Here is a 26523-nt window from a genome sequence, read left to right on the forward strand (position 1 = left end):
AAAAGTGAGCAGTTGAGAAAGCAAACAAGCACAAGTGAGGGCAGACGAATGCAAGAGATAACAGAGGAGCACGCAGACGATCACATGAGCCCTATACTGCGTGTCTTCTAATGGCTCAGTTTCTCAGCTCGCCTCCTGCAGAGGGTCCCAGCGCCAGTATTCTCTAATGAGACGTACGCTGTTAATCCTGTCAACGGCGTTCATGAATCTAGAACCCAGCAAAGGCTAGAGTGGCCAGATCGCATCATAAAGCAGGAATGCGTCTCTTTCATGTGCTTCTGCTGCTGATGGACTCTGACAACAATATGGCAAGACTTCCTTACCCCTGTCAGGCAGCCCCTGACCTCTGGCCACCAGGGGTCACCCCGATTGCTCCACAGCTTTTATGGGTGGTCACAGAACACGGCGGACGGGTCAGAACGGGAACGGGTTTACGATTAAGCGTAAACTTCAGCCTTACTCGGAATGAATCTGTGCGTGAGTGCCGTAATTCAACTTTATTTGGTCTTGAGGTTCCCTCAAAGATACAGACTCACTGGTGAAGACTTCATAAACGCAACAATATCTGTGGCGACTATATAAGCGCCGCTGTTTTACTGTTCGTTTTATGGAGTTTTGAGCAGTCGTCTGTGAAAAGAGTTGTAAAACATAATGACGCGTTGTAAGATTATTCAAATAAAGATACATCTCGGTCTAATGTTTTAATAAGATGACGAGGAGAAAAAACTTCTTTACATGATGAAGGATTTTGTATTAAAGCATCATGTAACGTATACTGAGTTGAAACTCTTGAAACAGATTGAGCGTAATTTATAGTTGACATGGAGGTGCAGTAAAAGGTTTGTTTTGATAGGTCAGTCTAACGAGGTGTTGACAGCTGTTTGGGGGTAAATATATTTCTAGTCTGTGATCTGACCTCAGTAACAGAACCCTGGTATGATACGCGCCTAGAACATTTAGCGTGCATGATGAAACCACCTCAAGGCACGCACTGATATTTCACTGTCACGTCAGGTCTGCGAGAAGTGTAGTGATGTGACACTTCAAAGTTTGTACTACACATCATGCCATATAAATGTCCAGAAAACATTTGAAGATTAACATTAATAACTACAATTAAAGAAAAATTTCTTACTGAACCAAGTCAAAAGAGCCTCTGCGGAGTTCGTTCTTCTCTCTAGATGTGGATCAGATCGGTCCTTCAGTGTGAGTCTGGGTGTTTTTTCCTATTTTATCATACACAAACAGAATAAATTAATTAATAAACAAACATTACGATAAAACACATTATTTTAGGCCATACAAATAAACTTTAATCTATTAAAAAGGTACAAAAAAGGTACAAAACCTTAGAAAAGTTATTGGGACGGTACCTTTAAAAAAGATCCTAATATGTATCATTTTGGTACAGATATATACTTTTGAGGTACCAGTATGTATCTCTAAGGTACAAATGTGTTCCTTTGATGTACCAATATGCACATTTTAGATTTAAAAAAAAATTACTTTTTGAAAAGGTACCGCCCCAGTGACAACTTTGTACCTTCTTGTACCTTTAATGAGAGTGTAGGAAATTATTAGTTTGTTTAGATCTCTAAATAAAAATTAACCATGGTTTTACTACAGTTAAAACCAAAAAACAATGGTTACTGTAGTTAAATTATGGTTACCACAAAATTCCATTGTTAAACTATAGAAACACCGGTTTTGCAAGTAATCAATACACCAAAAAAACATGGTACTACACTTTTACCACAAAAAAAAACATGATTCATTTTCGTAAGGGACATTGTGAGCTACAGTCTGTGAGTTATTAAACTATTAAATAACAAGCTTGATTTTAATGTGCTTTTATGATCCCACAAACGTGTTGTTTCAATTAAGCAATGCATGACGGAGTTAAATTTTTGAAAAATAAAAGTTAAGATCTTTTTTTTTTTCAGAAAATCTTTAGATTGCACTTGTGTACGGTTCTAGCTATAATTTTGAAACCATCACGTGTTAACTGGATTTTTGCATTTGTAAATAAAAGACACGTGAGTGTCTGCGTGAGATTTGCGTAGAGATGTGATCATTCTTCGGTGCCCCTCTCAAAGCCTCTGAGATTTACTAAAAAACATTTTTAAGACTTTAAACGTCCCCCATGTACCTGCCCTGTCTAAAAGCACGGTATTGATTTTGAGTGACCCTGATCCACCAGAAGCCTGCTGCCCAGTTCACTCCTGTGTCAGACAGAAACGGAGGGAGGCAAATATTTCCTTAAAAGACTGGGTGGCATTTTGAGTCAATAACACAACGAGATAGATGCTTTTGGAGTGGAGGAGAGTTGGGAAGATGCTGAAGGGCCCTCGGGGACAATGGCTGACATCTTGCGCCTGGTCACAGAGGTCCCAGACCGGAGAGGACAGCAGATTCTTATTTCCTTCTCAGGCTGGCAGCCAATCAGTTTCCAGCTGAGTTCCAGTCCCCCTCCCTCTCTCATCACAGATTTTTAGCCCCTTTTCCCCAAATTCTTCTCACATCTCTAGATTGCACACATGCAAACACACACACACACATTCCCTGTACATAACGCACATTTGCTCACATACGGATACAGTATGAAAACTTAATGAAATCGATGGAGACATTTAAGACTGCACGAGGTTAGATGTGTATAAAGCAACTGACATAATGTAAGACTTTATTTAACATCTCTTTACTTTTAATTGCACGGCTGCTAAAATTAACAATCTAAAAGTTTATTTTGTTCCTGTAGAGAGAATTTTAGATCACGCAGAGAGAGACAAAATTACTGATTCTGTATTCTGCACGGAGAAATCGTTCTCATCTCAATATTCCTCTTAGCTGGGAGCTAATCCTTGTGAATCTCACACCTTAAAAACTACAAGGCACTTGGGACCCGGGATCTGTCAGGTGAGAACGCATAATCAGTCCTGTGTGTGTCTGTAAGAGTGTGTGTGTGTTTCTCAGGTGCTTTGTGTGGACCATCTTCAGCAAACACCCTCTCATTTGATAGATTCTAGGCTGAATATTAAGAGGGGCGACAACATGGGCCAAATCGCCATCCGAATCAAATTTGGATTGTTTTAATTTATTTATTATTATTTTCCTAACGACAGAGTCAAACTTACAGATTTGGGGTGCAGAGTTGTTGCTTTGAAGAGTAAACCCATGCAGTTTTCTTCTATAAGAGAGCATCAGCTTTAGGCCTGCATGGTCAAATCCTCTGTTCACTTTTAAAGAGACTTCACCTTTAAAGAAAAAGAAAAATGGTCAATGAAACACAGATAAATGTCATTTAATGTGAATAAATTAGTACATTTTTAAGTAATACATTCAATAAGTCATAATCTGTGACTCTTTAACTCGTCATCTGGCCCATGGCTGTCATCAAAGAATATTAATTACGATGAAGAGCTAAAGAGAATCAGCGGATGGGTTTGATGAAGCAGGGACACCCGGTGGGCTTTTTTCATTAAAGAGCTCTCAGGCTGAGCGGGTGACCCTTTCCGGGTAACCGACCATTATCACCACCCGGTCAGTCTCTCTTCCACTCATCTTAAATGTCAGACAGGTTTTTGTGGTCATTTTGCATGTCTCCCGCTTTTTAATATCAAATATATCCGTGATGCACTAGCTGGGCTACTGAAGGGTTTTAATAAGGCGGCGTGTTTCCGCCCGGCTGTCTCTTCCTTCTCTATCACCGGTTCCTTCACACGGAAAAATAATTGGCCGGTTTCCCTGAGCTTGGAAAGGGGTTGAGCAGGGTGGGATTCTCCCCCGCCCCTCTCTTTTTTTATTACCACCGCCTGATGATCAAGACAATCACATATTACCTTATGGTGAACTGGGGCTCAATTGTTTTTCCATCTGTTGACCTGGTGTGTTTTTTTTTTCGTTTTAAAAACGTGTTCGGATGTTATTTGCATCCTTGGGACATTTTGCTAAATATTCTTGCGTTTTATTAAATGGCTAAGGTGGTATACGTTTAACAGCAACACATCAATGTTTTTTATTTTTTTGTTAAATATATGATAAATAGCTTATCACAAAAACATGCTATTTAAAATTAATATAATTTGTTATTTATAAATAAAAACTCTTATTTATGTGCCTATATTCGTTAATTTAATAGTTTTTGTATTTTATTAATTTAATATTTTGATAAAATATAAGCTATAATGTATTTAAATTATTTTTATTCATTATATTTATTAAATGTATTGTTCAAATCTATTTATTGTTTAAATAAAAACGATAATTTTTTTAAACAGGCTGCATTTGTTATTAAAGGCGCAGTTTTTTTACGCACCTCAGGTGACGCGTGCGCGCCACACTCACCTCCGCGTGCTCACAACACAATCTCCTGCAGTTTGTGTTTATCACTGGACTCGTGTAGCCTAAACGCTAAAAATAAACGCCATAATACACTTCTCACTAGAAATGCACACTAAAACACATAGTAGACACTAAAACATGTAAAATACACAATGCGTAGGCTATTTTATAGGGTATAAAATCTCACGTATTTTCCAGCGTTTCGTCTAAGCGTTATATTGAGGAAAGCAAACGGAACTTACATCAACAGTCGCCAAAATCTTGGACGCCACTTCGTCGAGAACAAGAAGAAAAAGCCAATTAACTCGTGAGGAAGAAAGAAATGCCCTTGATACCCCGCGCACGTGCGCCGTGATTACCCCAAACACAGTGACCCGGACAGAGAGCTGAACTCTTTTACCCCTCTACCTGTGAAACTCTCAGCATGCCGGTGTCTTACGTTTTGTGGTGAGTAGAGTCATTATGAATCGCTCGTTAATTATTTGGGTCGGCAAGTTCAGGTATATTTAGATAAGTCTGTTCTCAGGTCAGCCAGAAAGACTCGATAATTGTTTTGTTTTCAGTGGATCTAAAATGGTGTCAAGACACTTACAGGTTCCTCTGTGGGTTCGGGGTCAGTCTCGAATTAACACTCACTTATTGGCTGGAAACGAATTTTGAAACGCGATGCAAAAAATGTAGTCGAAACATATGCACATCCTTGATGGTTCATTAAAATAAAAAAATAAAAAAGAACAATGTTTGGGTTTATATTGGGCTCCACAGATGTTTGGAGATGTAAAGCTGTTGATGTTTCATTACAGCTTTTTCAAATTAGCTCATTTACTATATAGATTTTAATTAAGACTAAAATCTAAAGAATAAGAAAATAAAGGTATTTAATGCAAATAAAAATAACAGCAGGAAACGTATTTGTTCCAGCTTTCCAAAACAGTGTTTAAATAAATAATCGATTTCGTTCTCTTGCATCCAATAACATGGACGCTCTAAATTTAAAAATATGCAAATGATTGTAAATGTAATTACAAAATGAAGGGGCAGAACGAAGGAATGATCAAGGCTCCGCCCCCCGTGTGAGATCATAAATAGGCTAAACTCTCTCAAACTCTTCTGTCACTCTCAGATTACAGTTGAAAATCCGGAGGTATCGCATCAGAGGTCAAAGTGAGGGGCGCACGGTGCCGCGTCCTGGTGTGATCCACTTATTGATCTCGCCTGCTTTTGATTGATCCTCATCTCAATATCCCTTCATTAAAGCATGCAGTTAGAAAGCATCCTCCCTGGTGCATCTGTCAACTTACCCAAGACTTTCTACAACCTGTCCACGTCTTCAGAGAGCACCAACAACAGCAGCCCAGGGTCAACACAGATCGACTTCCAGGAGATGGATCGAACGGAACCCGAGCAGAAAAAGTTCCTGAGCGGTGGGAGCGCGCTGCTGGATGAGGGTGAGAGTGAGACATTTGCCGGGAATAAAGCATCGGGAGACGGGAGGAAAAGTTCTCCAGTAATCTCCAGTGGAGATGATGACCTCTCTAGCGCCCGCCGGTACAACATTGACGAACTGGGCACTGATCGCTATTTCATATCTTCAACCCAACCGAGCTCCGACGTGACCAATCCGTGCTCTCTCTTCCCGTACGGAGGTCAGACCGGGTCGGTGTACAGCGGCTCTAACGGCTCCAGGTATTCTTCGTCTCTGCATTACGGGTCGGTTCTTCCACCCGCCGGCTTCTCGTCTGCCGTGTGCGCCAGTCGTAGTCAGTTTGGAAGCGGGTATCAGTTCGCACAGGGTCCCGGTTGCCTCTATCCGTCATATCCCGGACCGGGCTCCAGTTTGAGCTCAATGCCCATCCCAGGTTCGGGCTCGGCGGCGAGGGCGCAAGTTTACCTGTGTAACAGACCCCTGTGGTTGAAATTTCATCGACATCAAACAGAGATGATCATCACCAAACAGGGCAGGTATGATGAGTTAAATGTTTTTACTAAAAGTCTTCTCTATTCGTTAATTTATTGAAAATAGTTTATAAAGGGGATTGGTTTAAAATTAAAATGTTTACGGGGATATAACCTATGATATAATGTGTTTCGATTAAAATTATAAAGAAATATACTTGTAAAGACCATATATTTGTGTATATATAAAAAATAAATATGTTACAATTTACTACTTAATTTAATCACAAAATATAATATAGAGTTGCATTTCAAAAGCACATATATTTATAAAAACGAATTTATAGTAATACTTTTCGTTTGTATTAAAAAATATATTGTTTACAGGAGAATGTTTCCCTTCCTGAGTTTTAATATAACTGGACTGAACCTGACCGCACATTATAATGTGTTTGTGGAGATTGTTCTGGCCGACCCGAACCACTGGAGATTTCAGGGCGGAAAATGGGTCACCTGCGGGAAAGCGGACAATAACATGCAAGGTGAGAAAAATTCAAGGGATAATGTGAAAATAATTTCAGCCCATATGTTTGCAAAATCTGTCCAACACAGTTGTGTCTGGTTACAAACATGCAGAAATAAATATGTTCCGCGCAACAATTATCTACAAGTGTAATACATAATTATGGTAAACCTGAAAAGACTGCATTATCGAATAATTATCGAAATTTAAATTCACAGAAATTAAAAACAAAATACTAAGTTTACGAAAATGTATATTTTCATTCGATTTTGTATTATTAAACAAGGTTGGTTGAAGGTATGAAAAGTCGGATACAAATAATAATGCATTGTTTTTATTAATGTTAATATATTTAATATGAATGTCAACACGTGGAAACGAAAGTGAACGAAATTAAAGCAATAATATTTAAAGTCTTCTCAAAATTGTAAGAATTTGCCAGCTAAATTAAAATGTTCACAAAACGTTTATGGGATTCGTTCGTTTATTTAATTTTTTTGACGTGCACAATTTTCACACTACAACCTCTTGTTCAGTTTGAAATGAGTGTTTGCGATGTTGTGCAAAAAGAAGTTTCACGTTTAACGTGAGCGATTTGCATCTTTCATACACAGAATGGCACGCGGGGGTGGATGTGTTATTCTCCTATCTCTATTAAAATTATTCAAATAGCTCTTAGTCACAATACATCTGTTTTTCATGCAGGACATTTTCACAGCTAATGTTCCTTGTCTTATTTTGTGAGGTTGTGCTTTTCCTCTATTCTGTTAATGCTAACATTATTTAATAGCAAATTTTTTTATGCATGTAATTTTGTTTTGTTGTAGGAAACAAGGTTTATGTTCACCCAGAATCACCAAACACAGGTGCACACTGGATGAGACAAGAAATATCATTTGGCAAACTGAAACTGACCAACAACAAAGGTGCAAATAACAACAATACTCAGGTAAACAATTTATAACAATTATTAAAAGATAAATGTTATTAAGACACCATTCGATGTGTATTAGATTTATATTTGGAATGAAAGCTACATGCTGCCATACATAAAAAAATTATGTTTTAAAGCCTAAAGAAACATCCTGCTGTCTTTGCGAAAATTCCAGAAATAAACTTAAAATCAATACCATGAAATATTAGTGGAAATCTTCTGCTTAGAACTGATGTTTTTTTTTTTGTGCATCTTAGGTGAAAAGTGTATGTGTGCGTGTGCGTGTGTGTGTGTGTGTGTGTGTGTGTGTGTGTGTGTGTGCGTGTGCGTGTGTGTGTAGACTTCCAGTCAGCTCAGAGGTCTTCAGTGTGGCTTTGACACCTCTATGCTGCTATCTAACTGCAAGCGCTGGCCATAACCTTTGCACAAACATTGATGCTATGTGTATGTGTGTTAAAACAGATGATTGTCCTGCAGTCCCTGCATAAGTACCAGCCACGGCTGCACATCGTTGAGGTGACAGAGGATGGGGTGGAAGACATGAGCAACGAAGCTAAAACGCAAACCTTTACATTCCCAGAGAACCAGTTTATTGCTGTAACCGCTTACCAGAACACAGACGTAAGCAGAACCTGCAGCCACAGCTTCATACAGCCACAACTTCATACAGCCACTTCTGCTTTTGTGCTGCTCTTCAGCTCCTGGTGTTTGTTTATTTGCAGATCACACAGCTCAAGATCGACCACAACCCCTTCGCTAAAGGCTTCAGAGATAATTATGATTCGTAAGTGTCTTCCATGCAGACAACCGTCACTTTCTTACACTGCTTCTAGGAAATAATATGAAAACAGTTACTATATATGAAAAACAGAATTGATTGGTAAACAAAAATGAGTATATCTGTTTAGATTTTAGTCACTTACCCCCAAGTCCTGCTTTTCTTCCAAATTTAGTCCTTTAAAAATAACAAGACAACTTTGAAGGTTCTGCAAAGATAACCATATCCCTTGCAACCCCCTGTTTCATGTACAATGCTACGTACTAATATGTACAAATAATAATTTATTTACTTAAATACGCGTCTTTCTCATGTCCTGTGTTTATCTCTCAGGATGTACACGGCTCCAGAGAGTGACAGACTGACCCCCTCTCCTACTGATTCTCCACGGTCACACCAGATTGTCCCCGGTGCCCGCTATGCTATGCAGCCCTTCTTCCAAGACCAGTTTGTGAACAACCTGCCGCAAAATCACCGCTTCTATGGCAGCGAACGTGCTGTGCCGCAAACCAACGGCCTGCTGTCCCCTCAGAGCGAGGACTCTGCTGCGAGCTCTGCCTCTGCCCAGCGCTGGTTCGTGGGCCCCGTCCAACAAAGCGGAGGTTCCACCAAACTTGACCTGTCCTACGACGGCGAGTATTCGGCCTCCAGCCTCCTGCCCTATGGCATTAAGCCCTTGCCTCTGCAGAGCCCCCACGCTCTGGGCTATTACCCCGACTCTGCCTTCGCTTCCATGGCGGCCGGATGGAGCAGCAGAAGTTCGTATCAGAGGAAGATGACCACCGGCCTGCCCTGGTCACCTCGGCCGAGTCCTCCCGCGTACGCCGACGATCTGCTCTCCTCAAAAGACAAGCTACAGGACGAGAGCTCTGGGGCGGCACCGGCAACCGCCTCAACCGGGCCTTGGATGGAGAACCCGCCGGTCCTCAAAGTCGTAGATTCCGGGGACGCCGGTGGATACGCGGCGGCGTGCAAGAGGAGGCGCGTTTCACCTGGAGGTTCGAGTACAGACGCTTCACCCACTATTAAGTGTGAGGACTTGAGCTCTGAGGAGTACAACAAAGAGAGTCATAAAGCTATGGGTTATTATGCCTTCTATACAAGCCCTTAAAGACTGCTGATGATTCAGATCATTTATCAATTCTCTTTCATATTTTGTTTGAAGTGTTCTGCCCATGTTGTGTTTTTAACCCTTTTAACCTGCAGGTGCCAAAGCTCCGTGCCACACCCACTCCCCAGTGCTTGTTCAGTTTTTGCTTATTTGTGAAACATTTGGGGGTTTTAATTTTTTCTTCATTTTTAAAGCATGCCCTTAAATTCTGCTTTTAATCTTATTTTTCTAAAAAAAAAAAACCTTTTGCGGTTTTTCCTTTTATTTAAGACTCTGTTGTACAGTATTTGTGCACTTTAGATTGTGATGTATCTTGTACAAATGTTCTCATGGCACTGTTATGAAAGGTGGAATAAAATGTGCTTTTCATACTAGTTGTGTTTTAATTCATCCTTTTAAAATTTTTATTTTATCTGTCTGCAGCTTTTATTTTAGAAATGCATCAAATTATTAAAATGATTTGATGGCTATAAATGCTATAAAATATGGAAATATGGTTTCACCCATAAGTTAATAAAATTTAAATGTCACAAATCGTCAGGAATGAACGTCAAATTTATATATATATATATAATTCGTTTAGTCTTTACAAAGCACAGTACAAAAAAACAGTTTCTTTATTAATGTAAAAAATCGAACATTTATAATGATTAAATTTTAAACATATTTAAATGTCTTAGACAATCGATCTATATTGATTCTTTTTTTTTTATAATAGATTGTTTGAGTTTTTTTAACGAACAATATTTTATTAATCGTAGTATTTTAATGTAAAAAAACACACAAATGTTAGACTAAATAAATCGGATGATTGTTACCGTTGGTTTTGTGTTTTGCAGAAACATGAAGGATCTTATCTACACATCGACCGCAAAGTCACCACCGTTGTTTCTCTATTTAATTTCGGCCATTTCTTATTTCTTTATCTGTCTTTTGACTCTTTCGAGAAGGAGTTTTACTCCAGCGTTAACAGCCTTTTCTCCTTCGGAGTTATTTTGGATGATCGAGAGAAATTTCGGGGTTTAAGTATAACGAAGTGTGAGTTCAGTTCCTCATCTCTGCTTAAAGTTTCACTCCTGTTGAACACATTTAGATTTCAGGACTAATCTAATCTAATCTCGCATTAAAGCTCAACAGAACAATTTGTCCAAAAAAAGAATTATTTATATTAGTACCAGGGTGTTTATTTAAATAGGAGAAACTGCATTTTCTGTGCTAAATAATGCCATGCGTTTAAAGTTTTATGAAGAACCGACTAAATAATATTTTTTTATTACTAAACACATTTTGAGGCTTTTGGAACTTATTATTAAGGCTGTTTATATCAAACGTTTAAAAACTAAATTGAAATGAAAAGGATTAAATTATGACATGTTTTTTCAACAGAAACCCCTCAACACAAAATGTCTTATATATAAAACATATATATTTTCTAAGTAGGATAAATTCTAACTATTGATATTGTTAAAGAGCGCATAAATGAGACCTCATTTTTTTTTTAAGAACTGTCCAACATTTGTCACATGAAATTTTCTTAACCAGGTGTCAAATGAGTTCCTTCCTGCTGTCTTGTTCGGAAAAAGAGAAATGTAAGTGTGAAATTACAAATAAAACGCTGATACGCGGGTCGTGCCGATAAACTTCTTAAGCAAGATGCGCGCACGAGGCTGCTGGGGCCTATAGATTTGGCATCTGTAATGGGAAATTGGCCCCTGTCGGAGCTCAACTCTGTCTATCAGCTCATCAGCGAATCCCTCTTGAATTCATCTCAATGCCGCGGTATTTTTAAGTCTAATGAATTCTGTTGTCAGACTTCTTGACAGAAAGCGAAGACTCCGACTAACTCCAATTAACACCTTCTAATGATGCTGAGCTCCCGATGGCGCGCGGATCATCTGCCCCGGGCGGGGGTACTGATGGGGGTAGCGGGCTAAAAATGTTCTGTGCTCCTTCACCACCCGTGTCAGAAAGTGCCACACCGGATCACCGCGATCCGCCCCGCGCAGCGTGTACGAACCCCTGCCGGTGACGAGCATCTGTGTGGAACGAGGACGCGCGCGGCAGGCGGCTGTCGATGGCAGATGCACGTTCACGAGCAGTTGCAGATATTACTGCTGAAGCTGTCACTGCAGGCATTGTCAAAGGAAACTGATCTGTCACAATTAGACAAGGCCTAAAATAACACCGAGATGTCAGATCTGTTTTAAATGGTTTATGTTTGGTAATATCTGAATGACGTGTACATTAAATAAATAGCAAGTGATTATGCAATGGTTTTAACCAAAGGTATAGTTAAAGCATGGTTACCACAAATGTACCATGGCTTTGTAAGCTTACAGCATGGTTTAACCATAGTTAAAATCATAATTGGTTTACAAATGGTAATCATTATACCAAAAACATGTTTTTATGATAATATCAGGGTAGTTTTCATAAGTGAAGGTAAATTAATACTTGTTTAATTCAATATGTACACAAAGTCAAAACAGTAATACTAAACAATCATACCATTACAGTGGACAGATCTTTAAAGGTCATGTTTACCATTCATGTTGTGATGTCATATGCAAATCACATGGGTGACCTTTGACCATTACTCAAAATTTATGACATCATTCAAAATAAAAGTAGTCATCTGAATATTTACTGCAGAACACATGTATAACTTACTCAAAATAGTTAGATTTTGAATTATTGTTATTGTACACTGATTTAATAATAAAAGTGAAAGTGAATGACCAATGTATGATAAGCATTTAACCCATCTAGAAGTGGTAAACACACGCATTGCAAGTCGTGAACATGGGGCAGCTATCACTGCACCACAGCCTGCCGACCGTGAGACTCGAACTCTCAACTTACAAGCCCGACTCCCTAACCACTAGGCCACGACTGCCTTAATAATTCATGCATCAGAGGATTAGATGGACTTTCCCCAAAATACACATTTCTGACACAAGAGTTGCACATGATGCAATCTCCTGACATACAGTGCCAGGCGTGTTTTGATTTTCCCACCTCTAAAGGAAAGTCTAATCCCTGCTTTGTGGTGCTATGTAAGGGAATTCCTCATGAATCGTCCTGGAGGATGTCTGATGTTGTCTAGTTGGTTTAGCTAATGGATCACACGCACACGAGCTTTGGGAGGACAGGACCGGCTCTTTTACAACAAGTCAATCGACATGCGACACTAACATGCATTAATGCAGGAACAACAGTAATCAATAGACACTTTACCTCTGCTCTGCATGTAAACGAGGAGAGAGAAACACGATGGCCTGATCCTGAGCTATCAGGCACCTGAAGGGATTTCCAAACACTGATCCAGATTTACTACGATCTGCTTTGACATGCAGGTGTGTTTGAAGCAGTCCAGTGTCGTATAAACAGCAGGATTCTGAAAGGGAAATATAAAAATGACCCTCATACATCTATCTTAAAAGGGTACTTCACAATGCTATAAAAGAACCATTTTTTGCTAAAAGGTTCAATAAAGAATCTTTAACATTTGAAGAAATGGTTCTAAGTGCATGGGGAAGAAAGGTTCTTTAAATTACAAAAGGTTAAGAAAGAAATAGTTATTTAAATACTAAATGGTTCTACTATGGCATCACTGTGAAGAACCTTTAAAGTACCTTAATTTTAAAGGAATATTCCCCCATGTCATCCATGTTTATGTCTTTGTCAAAAAGAAATAAAGTTTTTTGAGGAAAACAATCCAGGATTTTTTCCATATAGTAGACTTTAGTGGACCTCAACAGTTTACAGTTTCAATGCAGTTTCAAAGGTGATCTACATGATCCCAATTGAGGCATAAGAGTCTTATTCTAGCGAAATCATCATAATTTTCACCCAAAATAAGTACTTTTAAACTTCTCATCTTGCAGCCATGACGAAAGGTCACACATTACGTATGCAAAACTGTTTAAAAAAGTGTGGGAAAGAGGACCGCTCCGACATATGTGTAATAATACTAATTGATGTGTTTGTGTCAGTTTATTGTTTAAAATGGTCCGCAAGTGGTCCGCAAAAACTCATTTGGTATATTGTATGTTTATATATTTAAAAGTATTGCGGAGGATTTTCTTTTTCCGGGTGGATCATCAATACTATTGGTCCTCCTAGTTGTCAATCAGCAGTGTTGCGCAATTGCATTTTTTAAAAAAGTGAAGAAGGCGGTCCTTTTCTAAAATTTGAAAAAATCCTCCGCTACACCTTTAAAGAAGAACATTTTCTGGAAGGCATTAAACTTTTATGAAAATCATGAAAAACGCTGGCGCTTGCTGGCAACTTTTTAAAAAAACGCTGGCGGCGAAAGAGTTAAGAGGCGGTATTATCCTCTTCTGACATCACAAGAGCAGGCAAATTTCAATGTCTTATTTTTTCCTCATGCTTGCAGAAAATGGTTTACCAAAACTAAGTTACTTGGTTGATTTTTTCATATTTTCTAGGTTGATAGAAGTACTGGGGGCCCAATAATAACACTTAAACATGGAAAAAGTCAGATTTTCATGATATGTTCCCCTTTAAATGAACATTAAAAATGTTTTTGTCTTTACAGAATAAAACTAAAATAACAGCCTCATGCAAAGCATTCTGAGAACCAGAAATCCTCATCAACGTTCTTGTTTTTTTCCTTCAGATTTTGGTTCTTGCATGAGGCTGTTATTTTAGTTTAATTCTGTAAAGATAAAGACTTGTTCATGCTTAAAGTTAATTTAACTTTGAACAAATTGTTGCCAGTAAATAACATCAATTTAAATCTACAGCAACTTACTGGCAAACCGTTGACAGTAATACTGTAATTTCTACAGAAATTTTTAACAGTGTAAGGTCACACTGGCACGTCACAGGACTAGTGCAAGATGAGAAGTTGTGGTTTAAAAGTATTTTTTTTTTTTTTTTTGAAAATGGCGATTGTTTTGCTTGATAAGACCGTTATGCCTCGGTTGGGATTGTTTAGAGTCCTTTAAAGCTGCAGTGAAATGGTTAACTGTTAAGGTCCACTAAAGTCCACCACATGGAGAACAATTCTGGAATGTTTTCCTCAAAAAAATTAAAATTCTTCTTGACTAAACAAAGAAAGACATAAACATGGATGACATGGAGGTGAGTAAATTATCTGGATTTTATTCATGAAAGTGGAGAAATCCTTTTAGAGTACATGTTACAATTAAGTAAATTCATCATAAGGCTAGCTTATTCGAAATTGAATGACACAGGAAATGAATAAAACAGGATGATGAAAAAAACATTTTCTCACTCACTCACTCACTTTTGAGTAAATTCATGACCTGGACATGTAGGCCAAAGGTCAAGTTCACTTTTATAAGCATCTCTATTCATCTCAATGGTAACACTTCTATTTTTAATTTGATCATTATTTGCTATAACTCTTGTAACCTACATCAGCTTTAACCAACATTCAAATTACTGCAAGATTTTACAAAGTTTGCCTTACCTACACATTTGTTTTTATGAAATAATGTGTAAGACATTCATCATAAGTCCAAAAACACTAAAAGCACACTACAATACATTCCTATAGTTTGTAAATGAATATGTGACCCTGGACCACAAAACCAGTCACACAGGTATATTTGAACCAATAGCCAAGAGTATGGGTTAAAAAAAATTCATGTTTCATGAAGATATTTTGTACATTTCCTACTGTAAATATATCAAAATGTTTATTTGATTTTTTACACCCTCAGATTCCAGATTTTCAAATATTGTCACCATACATCAATATTTACTTAAATTTCAGATTATTTTTAAAGCTCAATTTAAAAAAAGACCATTGGTTTTGTGGTCCAGGGTCACATGCATGACAAACAATCAAAGATAGTACAAAGATCACACTGCATTGAGTCTGTTCTTGGATCAGTTAATGATCAGACTCTATAGATTATCTAGTCTGATGTTGGGAGGTCAGGGGTGTTGTATTGGGTTGTGATCACACAGATTGCCCAGCCTATGTGTGTATGTGTGTGTGTGTGTAAGATTTGAGTCAGTGGTGCATGAATAACAGCACGGGGCCCCTGCTCAGACCTGCACTTAACACTGAATTGATTTTAGACACCCCTCACTGTCAAGGGAGGGTCCGGGGTCTACCACTGGAGATCAACCTGAACACACACACACAAACCACACATACATTTTACATGATGACACACACATACTGCAGCTCAACCGAGTTTCTATCAGATTTTACACTGGACAGCAAGTGAAACCCAACAAGATTGTTTATCAATAATAAACACTGAAATGTTTTTATATTACCATAAACTTGATTATGATTTAATCAGATGAGATCAGGCTCTCGCTGTGTCCCTTTGAAAAGCTCAACAGGTTTGGTTTTAAAATGTAATTTGGTATTTTCCACCCAGCATTGGAACATAAAGGGACAATTAACCCCAAAATGTTTATATTTGAGTTAAAACAACTCAAAAACACCCAGCATAGGTTAAATTACAACCTAAGGGTTTGGTTCATACCTTTTTGACCCAACGCTGGGTTGAAAATATCCCCACCATTTTTTAAGTGATTATGCCTCATTGCAATGAATCTGCATCTCATGTTATTTTACTTCGCTTCGGTTTTTTATGGTTTTTAAGGGGAAACGATATGTCGATATGACGATTGTTTTGATATCCTAACCCTGCACGATTACATTGTCTTATTAACCGAATTGTCTTCCCTGCCATCTACGACCCCATTTATAGGTCACACAACCCACCGGTCGAGACAGTCCACATGCACGCTCACATACAGATTCAAAGGAAACTATCACATCATTTGTTCTGGATCAGAATGGCAGGTCAAAGGGCATCGTTCTGTACCAGCGCCCTCCTGTGGCTGTCCCACGAGACACACTGCAGCACTAAAGCTTCTGACATGACCACAAACAAGTTCCAGTGAAATGTGCAAAGACGTTCATGTGTGTGCGCGCGCGTGCGGGTACAGGGAGTGTATTGTCCATAGCCGGCGAGCTGGAAAGTTGCCGTGGCTGAAATCAATGCACTGGCACTTTGAGGAGCGTCCGACAGATTTAGATGTCCCAGTAGAGTCCAAACCGCTGGAAAATAAGAAAGACAACATCCCTCAAGCGCCCTGGGGGACCTGGGATGCTACTTTACCGTCACCCAGGGACCAAACGCAACACACTTGATAACCTCCAACCTGGATAGCACAACTCTGGTGAGCACACATCATTTAGAGAAAAGTTAAAGATAATGTTGTGCAAAATAAACCAGAGTGATCAGATTAACCAATGGCTATCAGGAACGTCAATGAAAATGTTGTTTCTAATTTTAAGTGCTAAAATTGTGAAATGTTTAAGTGTGAAATATTCATAAGCATAATGAGCACAGTGGGATGAACAGTGTAAGTGACTGAGAGCAGATGGTGAACTGTTGACCCTGTTGGTCCCACTTATGACAAACCAACTGTGTTGTGGAGAACCAGAGGTTAAATTCTGTCAAAAAAATAATAATAATAATAATAATAAACTCTGTGTTATACAGAACTTTAAGTTCTTAGTTTGTGGTTTCTTGCATTTTGTTTAGTTTCAGCGTCAGACGGCATGCCCACAGACCGTTGGCTGAACTTCTGCATACGGCATGCTTAACTGGAAACACGTTAGCAGATTCAAAGTCGTCTTCTGATTGGTTAAATTACACAGGATTTCTGGGAGATGTGTGTGTAGCGATCTTTAAATGAGCTGTATGTAAGATTGACCTTTTGGTATCTAAATTTAAAATATTGAAGATGGGTTTTCACCCACCCCCTCTCGGGTTGCCAGACACATAAAGGAGTGCAACTGACAATGGAAAGCATATTTTTATCTGTATATTTTCATGTTTGCAATGTTTTTGTTGATTGTAAATTATAAACCCACTCGTGTGGATTGTAATAAACAGTGATGGTAGTTACTTTGAAACCCATACTGTAACTCCACTACTTTTAGCGGTAACGAGCATGTAACAAACTATTTTTTTATCAAGTTACGCAGTTACAGTTACTGAAATTTAAATGAGTTTGTTACTCGCGTTACTCTATTTTGTAAAAAATAACACTTGCAGACAAGACATTTCTGATCTAACGTCGCAGGACTGTGGTGGGCGGCGCAATGAATCATTAAACTTCATCATGGACAACAGTGCACATAGAACGAACATGAAAAATCTAAACGGAACAAAATACCTTTGTTTAAAAATTGAGTCCATCCGGTCTCATGTTTATAAATTATCTTTGCTAAGCAATCCCAGTATGGCATCTTTTGCAGCGAGTTTTGCTTGAAACAATTAACGGAATTTAAAGAGATATTTGTTTGTGTTGTTATAAACTTTAGAGAGGTTCATGAATAAATGATTTACTGGTTCCAAACCGGTCTGGTTGCTTTAATTGGTGATTAGTTGCCTTCAGTATAAAGGCCTGGCTACTCTACATTTAGTTAGATGAATGCATAGAAAAAGTAAACAGAATTTGCCAGGTGAGAAAATGGAAGTCCGCATATTTCACCCATTTTTCAGAAAACGCCTTAAGTCCAATAATTTTCCAGAAATGTCATGACACCACATTTTTAATGTACATTATGTATATTATTGTTTAAATGAGATAAGCTCATAAACTTTAAAGGTGCAGTGTGTCATTTTTAGAAGGATCTCTTGACAAAAATGCAAAATAATATACGTAACTATATTATCAGGGGTGTATAAAGACCTTTATATAATGAACTGTTATGTTTTTTTTTTACCTTAGAATGAGACGTTTTTATCTACATACACCGAGGGTCCCCTTATGTGGAAGTCGCCATTTTGTGCCGCCATGTTTCTACAGAAGCCCTTAACGGACAAACTTTTTTTACTAAGTTGTCTCCGTCAATTACATGTTTTTCCAATGGCGGCTACCATAGCTTCTCTATGCGTTTCAAAATAAGGGGTGAGCAGTGGACTGAGCTGTTGGTTTCAATTCGCAACCTCACCACTGGGTGCCGCTAAAATTTACACACTGCACCTTTAAGTATAAAAGATTCAGGTTACCGGTTCAATCATCACAAGGATTGCCCTACAGTTGGAAATACAGTAACACCACTGTGCCCTCCGTTAAAGCATTTAACCTTACAGTACATTAATCCAGGAGGATTGACTCTGTTATAATTCAACTCCAAGTCACTGTGGATGTACTGTAAGCTTTTCCTAAACTATTTCTCAGCCCAAAATCCAGTCTGTCCTTTTTAACAGAAATAGTGAAACTGCTAAAATTACAGCAGCATTTATTTCACACACTGAGTCACTGTGTACAGTGGCTAAGCGGCTGTTGGGATTCTTGTGAACTTTCTGTAATGGTGAAGATACTGTACCAACCTGCCGATGAGGTGATTGTCACGCTGAAAATAAACTGTCATCTCGAAACTGAGAGTCAAAGCCAAGACGCTGCCCAAAGACCAGATTATATGATGCCATCTCTGTTTTCAGCTGATGTCCACCTGCAGCAAGGTTCAGACAAGCAGGAGTGAAGTAAATCTTTGTTTATTGCTGCTAGTGAAATGTCATTTTTTATGACTGTAACATGCTGAGCTTATTATAGGGTAAGTCTTCTTGGAGAAATGAAGGGTTAACCCTTAAACAGGCAACGTGCACCACGGGATATGTTGTCTTCAGTGTCATGTTTGGGGCATAAAAAAGACTTTTCAATCAAATCTTTATATCACTTATCAAACCTTGGTCTGTCTTGAATATGTGGGTAACATTATTTGCTTTAAGTAAGGCATGCATTCCTCTGAATTGCAGCCAATAAGAGGTCTCTGCATGAAATATAGTTTACATTGAGGGGTAGTTCAGGTAGTATGCATAATTAATCAATTGCTAAATAATTTACCAAATTGTTATTATCTAAAAAAATTGCAGGTGGAGGAAGAAAAGCACCCATGAAGCCAATGAAGACATTCAGAACTGCTAATTCTTAGTTAGGCCTACTTACATTTAGTTGGTTATTTAAATGTATTGTTACTAGTAAACCTGTTGTTTATACTGTTTAAAATGGAGGAAAAAATATGTATGGCATGTTTTAGAGCAAGAGAAGAAGCCAAAATCACTTAATTTTTGCTGCAAATAAAAATTGATGACATGGTCCTTTTTTATACCGTAATAGGCAATGTATCCTGGGATATACAACTCATAAAATCCTGAATATATCAAATATTTACAAAATTACAATGAATATCTTTTACATAAGTGCAGATGATACAAAAATCGTTATCCACTCTTGCCTGTTTAAGGGTTAAGCATATCACATCCCCCTTGTAAACTCTGGCGCCCCCCTTGGACCCAGGTTTGGAACCACTGAACTATACAATGGTGATCTATTAAAGGTCACTACTTCTGGGAACTGAAGCAGTAACATGCCAGTTTTAAGCTCTGAGCATTGACCAGACCAGACCAGACAAAAAAACCCTCACAGGGATTCAAATACATTTAGAACCTCTTGTCTGGAAAACACTTCATATCGAACTTCAAAACAGATTCGCTACACCAAAACTATAGTTTTCCCTTAATATTAAAATATTTTTTTGTTTATGGTCATAATTTCTTTACGTTCATATAATTACAACCTGCCTTGATGTTATTCATTCATATATGACTTAACCATACATGGTCCACAATAGGGCTGGGTATCGATTCAATAGGGCTGGGTATTGATTCAATTTTCGATTCCGGTTCTTGGGTCGGTTTTTATACTCAATTCTCGATTCAACTCGATGAATATACATTTATTACAAATACTATATTAATAAAAAGAACAGTGAACAGCAGGTTACAAGTGGTTAATTAATAAAATCGATGAAGCACCTGAAACTGCCATTTTAAGCACTGAATGAATGAATGACAGGTTCGCCTCTCTCTCCTAGATAACATCGCGCAAGGCACAAAAGAGGGTGACATCTTGTGAAGAAGACTAGTAATTCGATTAACGTTAATCTTTCGTTCAATGTTTGCAGAAATAAATATGAAAGAAAAAAAATCGATTCTGCTCTTTGAGAATCGATTCTGAATCGACCAGGTTTTTAAAAAAACGATTAATTGAAAAATTTTGCCCAGCCCTAGTCCACAACTGCAAACATTTAGGGAAGTCGCGTCAGTACATTGGAATTGTACCTCTTTTCTTTACATATTTATCATTATATACCACATTATGATGAGCAAGTAAAAAGAGACTGATCTGGGTACTGGCATTAGAACAGTTATTGCTCACTTAAGTGAATTAACACAAATTATGATTTTCATTGTGTCACCTACAAGCGCCACTCTTATGAACAATAGTAACTACAAAACTTCAAGAAGAAACAGAAATACCGTTTTAAATTTTACTCTCCTGATGAAGTCCCATGCAAAGCATGCTGGGAACTACAAGACCCTAATGTCTACCAAAATCATTCATGTAAATGAATATATATATATATATATATATATATATATATATATATATATATATATATATATATATATATATATATATATATATATATATATATATATTAAAGTCTCCATGAAACAAAAGTATTGATTGCCTAATTTTCCCCGTGGTGACGTATATCGGATTGAACCGGCTTCTGAAATGAAATGAGGCAGGACTGGATTTGAATTTGTCCATCGAGATCTCATTGGATCATTTAAAGTTGGGTTGTCTTGCTTATTCCTAATCGTAGTGATGTTCTCCGGGACCCCCAACCTGTCATAATATATGACTGGAAGTAAAGAAAGATCATTTTGAAGAGGGGAGGAGATTTCCTTTTTTAATTAAAGATTATGAGGGCACATTAATTTTTTTTAAATATTGAAGCTCACAGATAAGTCATTTGTAAAAAAAATACCACAATATTACAAAACAAATGACAGTTTTTCATTTTATTTTCATGGCGACTTTAAATGAATCCTTCTTACAAATTTAAGTGGATTATACATTATAAAATTAAGTTGAATTTACTCAATAATGTGTTCATTTAGAATTACTCAAATTACACACACACACACACACACACACACACACACACACACACACACACACACACACACACACACACATATATATCTGTTATTTTAACTTCAATTTTGGTTAGAAACAAGAATTCAATTTTTTTAATATAGTTTATACAGTTATAGAGTATAAACTATTGTTGAAAACATTTTCAACAGAGTTATAAGACTATACTTGAATGGGGAAAGACAGATATCTCTAAAATCAAGTGCTAAAATCACAATTAAATAACATATATCTGTATTTCTGACCAACATTTAAACCTGATAACAGTACCACAACTTAAACATTTCTCAAATTCAAGTGTTGTATTGTCCCCTATATTAAAAGAGTGCTAACTGTTGTTATATCCAATAACTTTGGCTACTTTCATATCATCTTCATGTTTATGTTTTAGGGAGAATTATTCCTTTAAGACTCACCGTTTTTCCGCTTCCGACTGGTGGTGTCTGTACCTAACAGCTGAACACGTGAATCCAGGTTTTTGTACAATCTGTCTGTCTCGCTGTTCCTGAAGTTTTTGGCACTGTGTGAAGAGTTTTAGACTCAATTGCGTCATTGTGGTGCCTAGCAAGTTGCATCCAGACAAATTTCTCACAACAGGTCTATATAGACACATAACAAAAAAATCAAAAAAGGTTTACATTATACAACAGAAAAACATATATTTATGCATACTGCATATGATTGTATCCAAATTGACTGTAAGCTTTACATTATACTGTATTAGTGCACATTTACCTGGGAGGTCAATATGTGACCTTGGCTTTGCTATAATTATAATTAAAGGTCCCGTTTTTTAGCTTTGATTGTGTTTACAGTAGGCAATATAACATGTGTTCAAGAAAATATATCGCCTGGCAGTGAACTTTGAGTTTTATCATTTAACAGGTATTATTTATGATCTAACAGCAACATTACACACTAACTAGGGTTTAAAAATGGGATCAGAAAGAATGCGCCCTTTAAGACAAAAAAGTATAAGAATATAAAATTAAAGTGGCGTGTGCAATGTTAAATAAATTATATAAAGATAAAGTAAAAATACTTAAAAGAATGCCTGATAATATAAGTTTAAGACTATACAACAATTAATCTCACATCAAAGTCTCAAAAACATCTCATAAACATATGCTGTGTTTATGTCAGGCTAATGAACCTAAATGATAACCTGACCCTCACATAAACCTATGAACATACATAAGACTTAATACATCACATGAATTTGCAGATTTTTTGGAGGAATTGCCAACGCTCTCTCATGAGAATTGGTACATATTTTATGAGTTGGCTAATTCATATTAATTCATACGACCACATTTGTAGGTTTTTGTATGATTTGCCTTGACTCCTGTGACATTGGGGTTAGGTGTGGGGTTTGGTTTCGCTGTTGTTTCATGAGAATCGTACAATTTTGCATGCTTAACTTTGTATGAATTCATTAGCCGAGGGTTAGCCAAAATATGCATGCCAAAATATGTATGAATTCTCGTGAGATCATGCTGGTATAGCCAAACCTGTACACAAACATTACTGGTACCCCTTTGGTGTTTGTTGAGGGATCTGAACATAACTACAGTTGAGGTGTAATGAACTGGTGAGAAAGTTTGTGCTATCTGTGTTCAGGGGTGTGACTTTGCCTTTTGGGAAAAAACTATTTTGAGACTAAACCCCTGCTCTGTGAGAAAGCCTGAGAAAATCTGACATCCGACTATAAGAGGACTGAAACACATGCTGTCACAGGACATACTTACATCTTCATAAGAGCAGATCTCAATGTCTTCTTTACACCTGTTAAACACACATGACATACATAAAACTTTAGTAAACATGGGACACAGCCTCCATAAACAATGTAAAGATGAATGAGATTTAGCAAAACCACAAAACCAGTCATAAGCAGCACAGGTATAGTTAAAGAGTTTGCTCCCACAACCAATAGTTTTTTTTTCAAAAATCAAATTTTTTTTATGCATTTCAATTAATATCAATCCAACTGCAGTTGGTTTGTTTTGATTTAGGCCTTCATAACTAAAGAAATACAGCCAAGTAGCACAATAAAAACATGATAACATAATAATAAACATGTTTTTAAAAATAATTTTAAAAACCGTCTGGTTTTGGAACGATGATGAAGATGTTCCATCAAGATATTTTGTAAATATCCTACTAATATATATATTAGATTTTCTCAATATAAAAGGGCACTTTTCTAGGATGTAAAATAAATCTTTGGTGTCCCCAGTGTGCATATGTGAATTTTTAGCTCAAAATACCATATAGATAATTTATTATAACATGTTAAAATTGACACTTTGTAGGTGTTAGCAAAAATGTGCTGTTTTTGGGTGTGTCCTATAAAATGCAAATGAGCTGATGAAATGCAAACACTGATCCCAATAATGGTGGTTTGTTAAAATTGTATCTCAATTGTGCTGTCAATTATTCTCTCTCTCTCTCTCTCTCTCTCTCTCTCTCTCTCTCTCTCTCTCTCTCTCTCTCTCTCTCTCTCTCTCTCTCTCTCTCTCTCTCTCTCTCTCTCTCTCTCTACTAAATGGCAGTGCTGTGGTTGGATAGTGCAGATTAAGGGGCAGTATTATTATAATAAGATCCCCTTTTGACATCACAAGGGGAGCCCAATTTCAATTACCGTTTTTTTCACATGCTTGCAGAGAATGGTTTACCAAAACTAAGTTACTGCCACAGGTTGATCTTTTTCACATTTTCTAGGTTGATAGAAGCACTAGGGTCCCAATTATAGCACTTTAACATGGAAAATGTCAGATTTCGGCATTATATGACCCCTTTAAGATTTTTTTGCACCCTCAAATACCAGATTTTCAAATAGTTGTATGTTAGCAAAATATTGTCCTATCCTAATGTATAATCATAATGTTTAAATCTGAACAATAAATAAGCTTATGACTGCTTTTGTGGTCCACGGTCACATATGATCCATTTTGTTCTTAGATGTTTTTTAACAACACACATGATCAAATATTTGGGCTCCTGTTATATTTGAGTCTTCAGAAAGAGTCTTCATTGAAAATGATTATCATTAACAGCTTATAATTTCATAACAAAAATAATTTATTACAATATTACATTTAATCAAACCAAACACAAACGTATCACTACAGTAACTTATTTAGATAAGCAGCTCAGTATAGTGCAGCAGAAAGAGCACGTATGAATCTAACTTCATTGTCTTCAGTAAGTGTCTTCAAACTCACCATTAAAGGCTGTAGATTGTCAATTGGTTTTGACATTTTTGGACATCTGGTTACTGTCTGTAAAGCCGAAAACAAGTGGACAACAATAACCGAATCTTTCTTCATCTGTTCTCCTGACAGACTGTCGCAGTAAACACCGTGTTCTGCTGCCACCCGCTGGTAAACTTGCGTTACTGATTTACACACACAATAAAATTACATGAAATAATGTACTCGTGGTCGCAGTGCACGTATTTTGGTGTAAATTAGATATATTATTGACATTGTAAAATAGAAATATATTGATTCGTTTAATAATTCGCTTCCTATCTTTTCGCCTATGATTTGCATTTAAGTTCATATTCTTCGCGCTCTTTAAAATAACGTCAATTTAACGTTACGTCACGGAAAGCTCGAGTCAATCCATAATGCAGTGTAAACTGTTTAAATTGTTTAGATTTGTCAAACTCTTAATTTAATTTAGTCATTCTCAAACTAGTATAATTTGTAAAAATGCCAGTTTGTTCAAATAAAAGTTAGGTTTATTCAAATTTTATTTTGCTATATCCAGTTAAACAGAAGATACTGATGACGACTTATGTTAGGCCTGGAATATTTACACAAATAATATAAAATATTGATTAAAAAGATAAAATCTGCAATTTATCCGCGAACACTACAGGCTTAAATAAAGTGCAACACGTGAAATTGTCAGAAATTTAGCAAAATCGTGACAATCTTACCATACATCCCTCACCTGCAAGTATTGCCCTTTACACAGGAAGTAATTCAGATAAAAGTCCCCAAGGGGCGACTTTTTTCTTTTAAGTGCATCTATTAAATTTTTATAAAATAGCCACTTGTTTAGAATTATACTTTGTTCTAATGTAATTATTACAATATTCACCAATTATCCTTAAAGGGATAGTTCACTTTAAAATGAAAATTCTGTCATCATTTTCTAATCATGTTGTTCTAAACCTGTATGAATTTCTTTTTTTCGTATGAACACATAGGAAGCTATTTTGATAAATGATGATAAACACACAGCAGCAACTGACTATAGACTTGATGGAATTTAATGGGTACAGTCATCCGTGTGCTTACCATCATACTTCCATATTTTTCCTACTATGGAAGTCAATGGTCACTTAATGCTGTGTTTACCATCATTTCTCAAAATAGCTTATTTTGTGTTCATCAGAAAAAAGAAATTCATACAGGTTTAGAACAACATGAAGATGAGTAAATTACAGAATTTTCATTTTAAAGTGAACTATCCCTTTTAGTGTTACACATTATATTACATACATCTCACAAGTTCAGGTACAAGCACTGAATATATTCAGTGGGCTAACAGGTGCCAAACGTTTAAACAAAAAAATTAAGCACCTTAGTAGTTTGCTCACTAGATTTCATTGGATGTTTAATAAAAAAAAAAAAGTGCAATATTTTCCTGTACAGCCGTTTCACAAACCACTTGATCAAAGAAACTGAACTTCTCTTTAGAACCTTACCTTTACTATAAAAAAAGTTTTTTGCTGTAAATAAAGTTGTTTATAATGTAATTCACAGTAACAGGTTACAAAAAAATGGTAGATGTGTAAAAACCAGACTGAATGTTAATTCAACATGTGGTTAATCTGCTACCTCACAATCCCCTCCATCAAAGTAATGACACTTACAGCA

General features: G+C 37.0%; 1 protein-coding gene and 1 long non-coding RNA gene across 2 annotated transcripts; one reads left to right on the forward strand and one right to left on the reverse strand.

The window, feature by feature from the left end:
• The first annotated feature begins 4650 nt into the window (after positions 1 to 4650).
• Positions 4651 to 9954, forward strand: eomesa (eomesodermin homolog a). Its single transcript, XM_065284933.2, has 7 exons — positions 4651 to 4788; positions 5465 to 6303; positions 6625 to 6779; positions 7588 to 7709; positions 8157 to 8315; positions 8417 to 8478; positions 8806 to 9954. The coding sequence occupies exons 2-7, from the start codon at positions 5600 to 5602 to the stop codon at positions 9581 to 9583; spliced, it is 1980 nt and encodes a 659-aa protein (XP_065141005.1). The 5' UTR covers positions 4651 to 4788; positions 5465 to 5599; the 3' UTR covers positions 9584 to 9954.
• LOC141281080 (uncharacterized) lies at positions 9382 to 22221 on the reverse strand. Its single transcript, XR_012335509.1, has 4 exons — positions 22045 to 22221; positions 18952 to 19073; positions 12821 to 12980; positions 9382 to 9518 (listed from the first exon to the last, which is right to left on the reverse strand). It is a non-coding gene; the product is annotated as an uncharacterized lncRNA (long non-coding RNA).
• Between the last annotated feature and the right edge of the window lie 4302 nt (positions 22222 to 26523).

This window comes from Paramisgurnus dabryanus, chromosome 19 (genome assembly GCF_030506205.2).
Source record: "Paramisgurnus dabryanus chromosome 19, PD_genome_1.1, whole genome shotgun sequence".
Lineage (NCBI taxonomy): Eukaryota > Metazoa > Chordata > Actinopteri > Cypriniformes > Cobitidae > Paramisgurnus > Paramisgurnus dabryanus.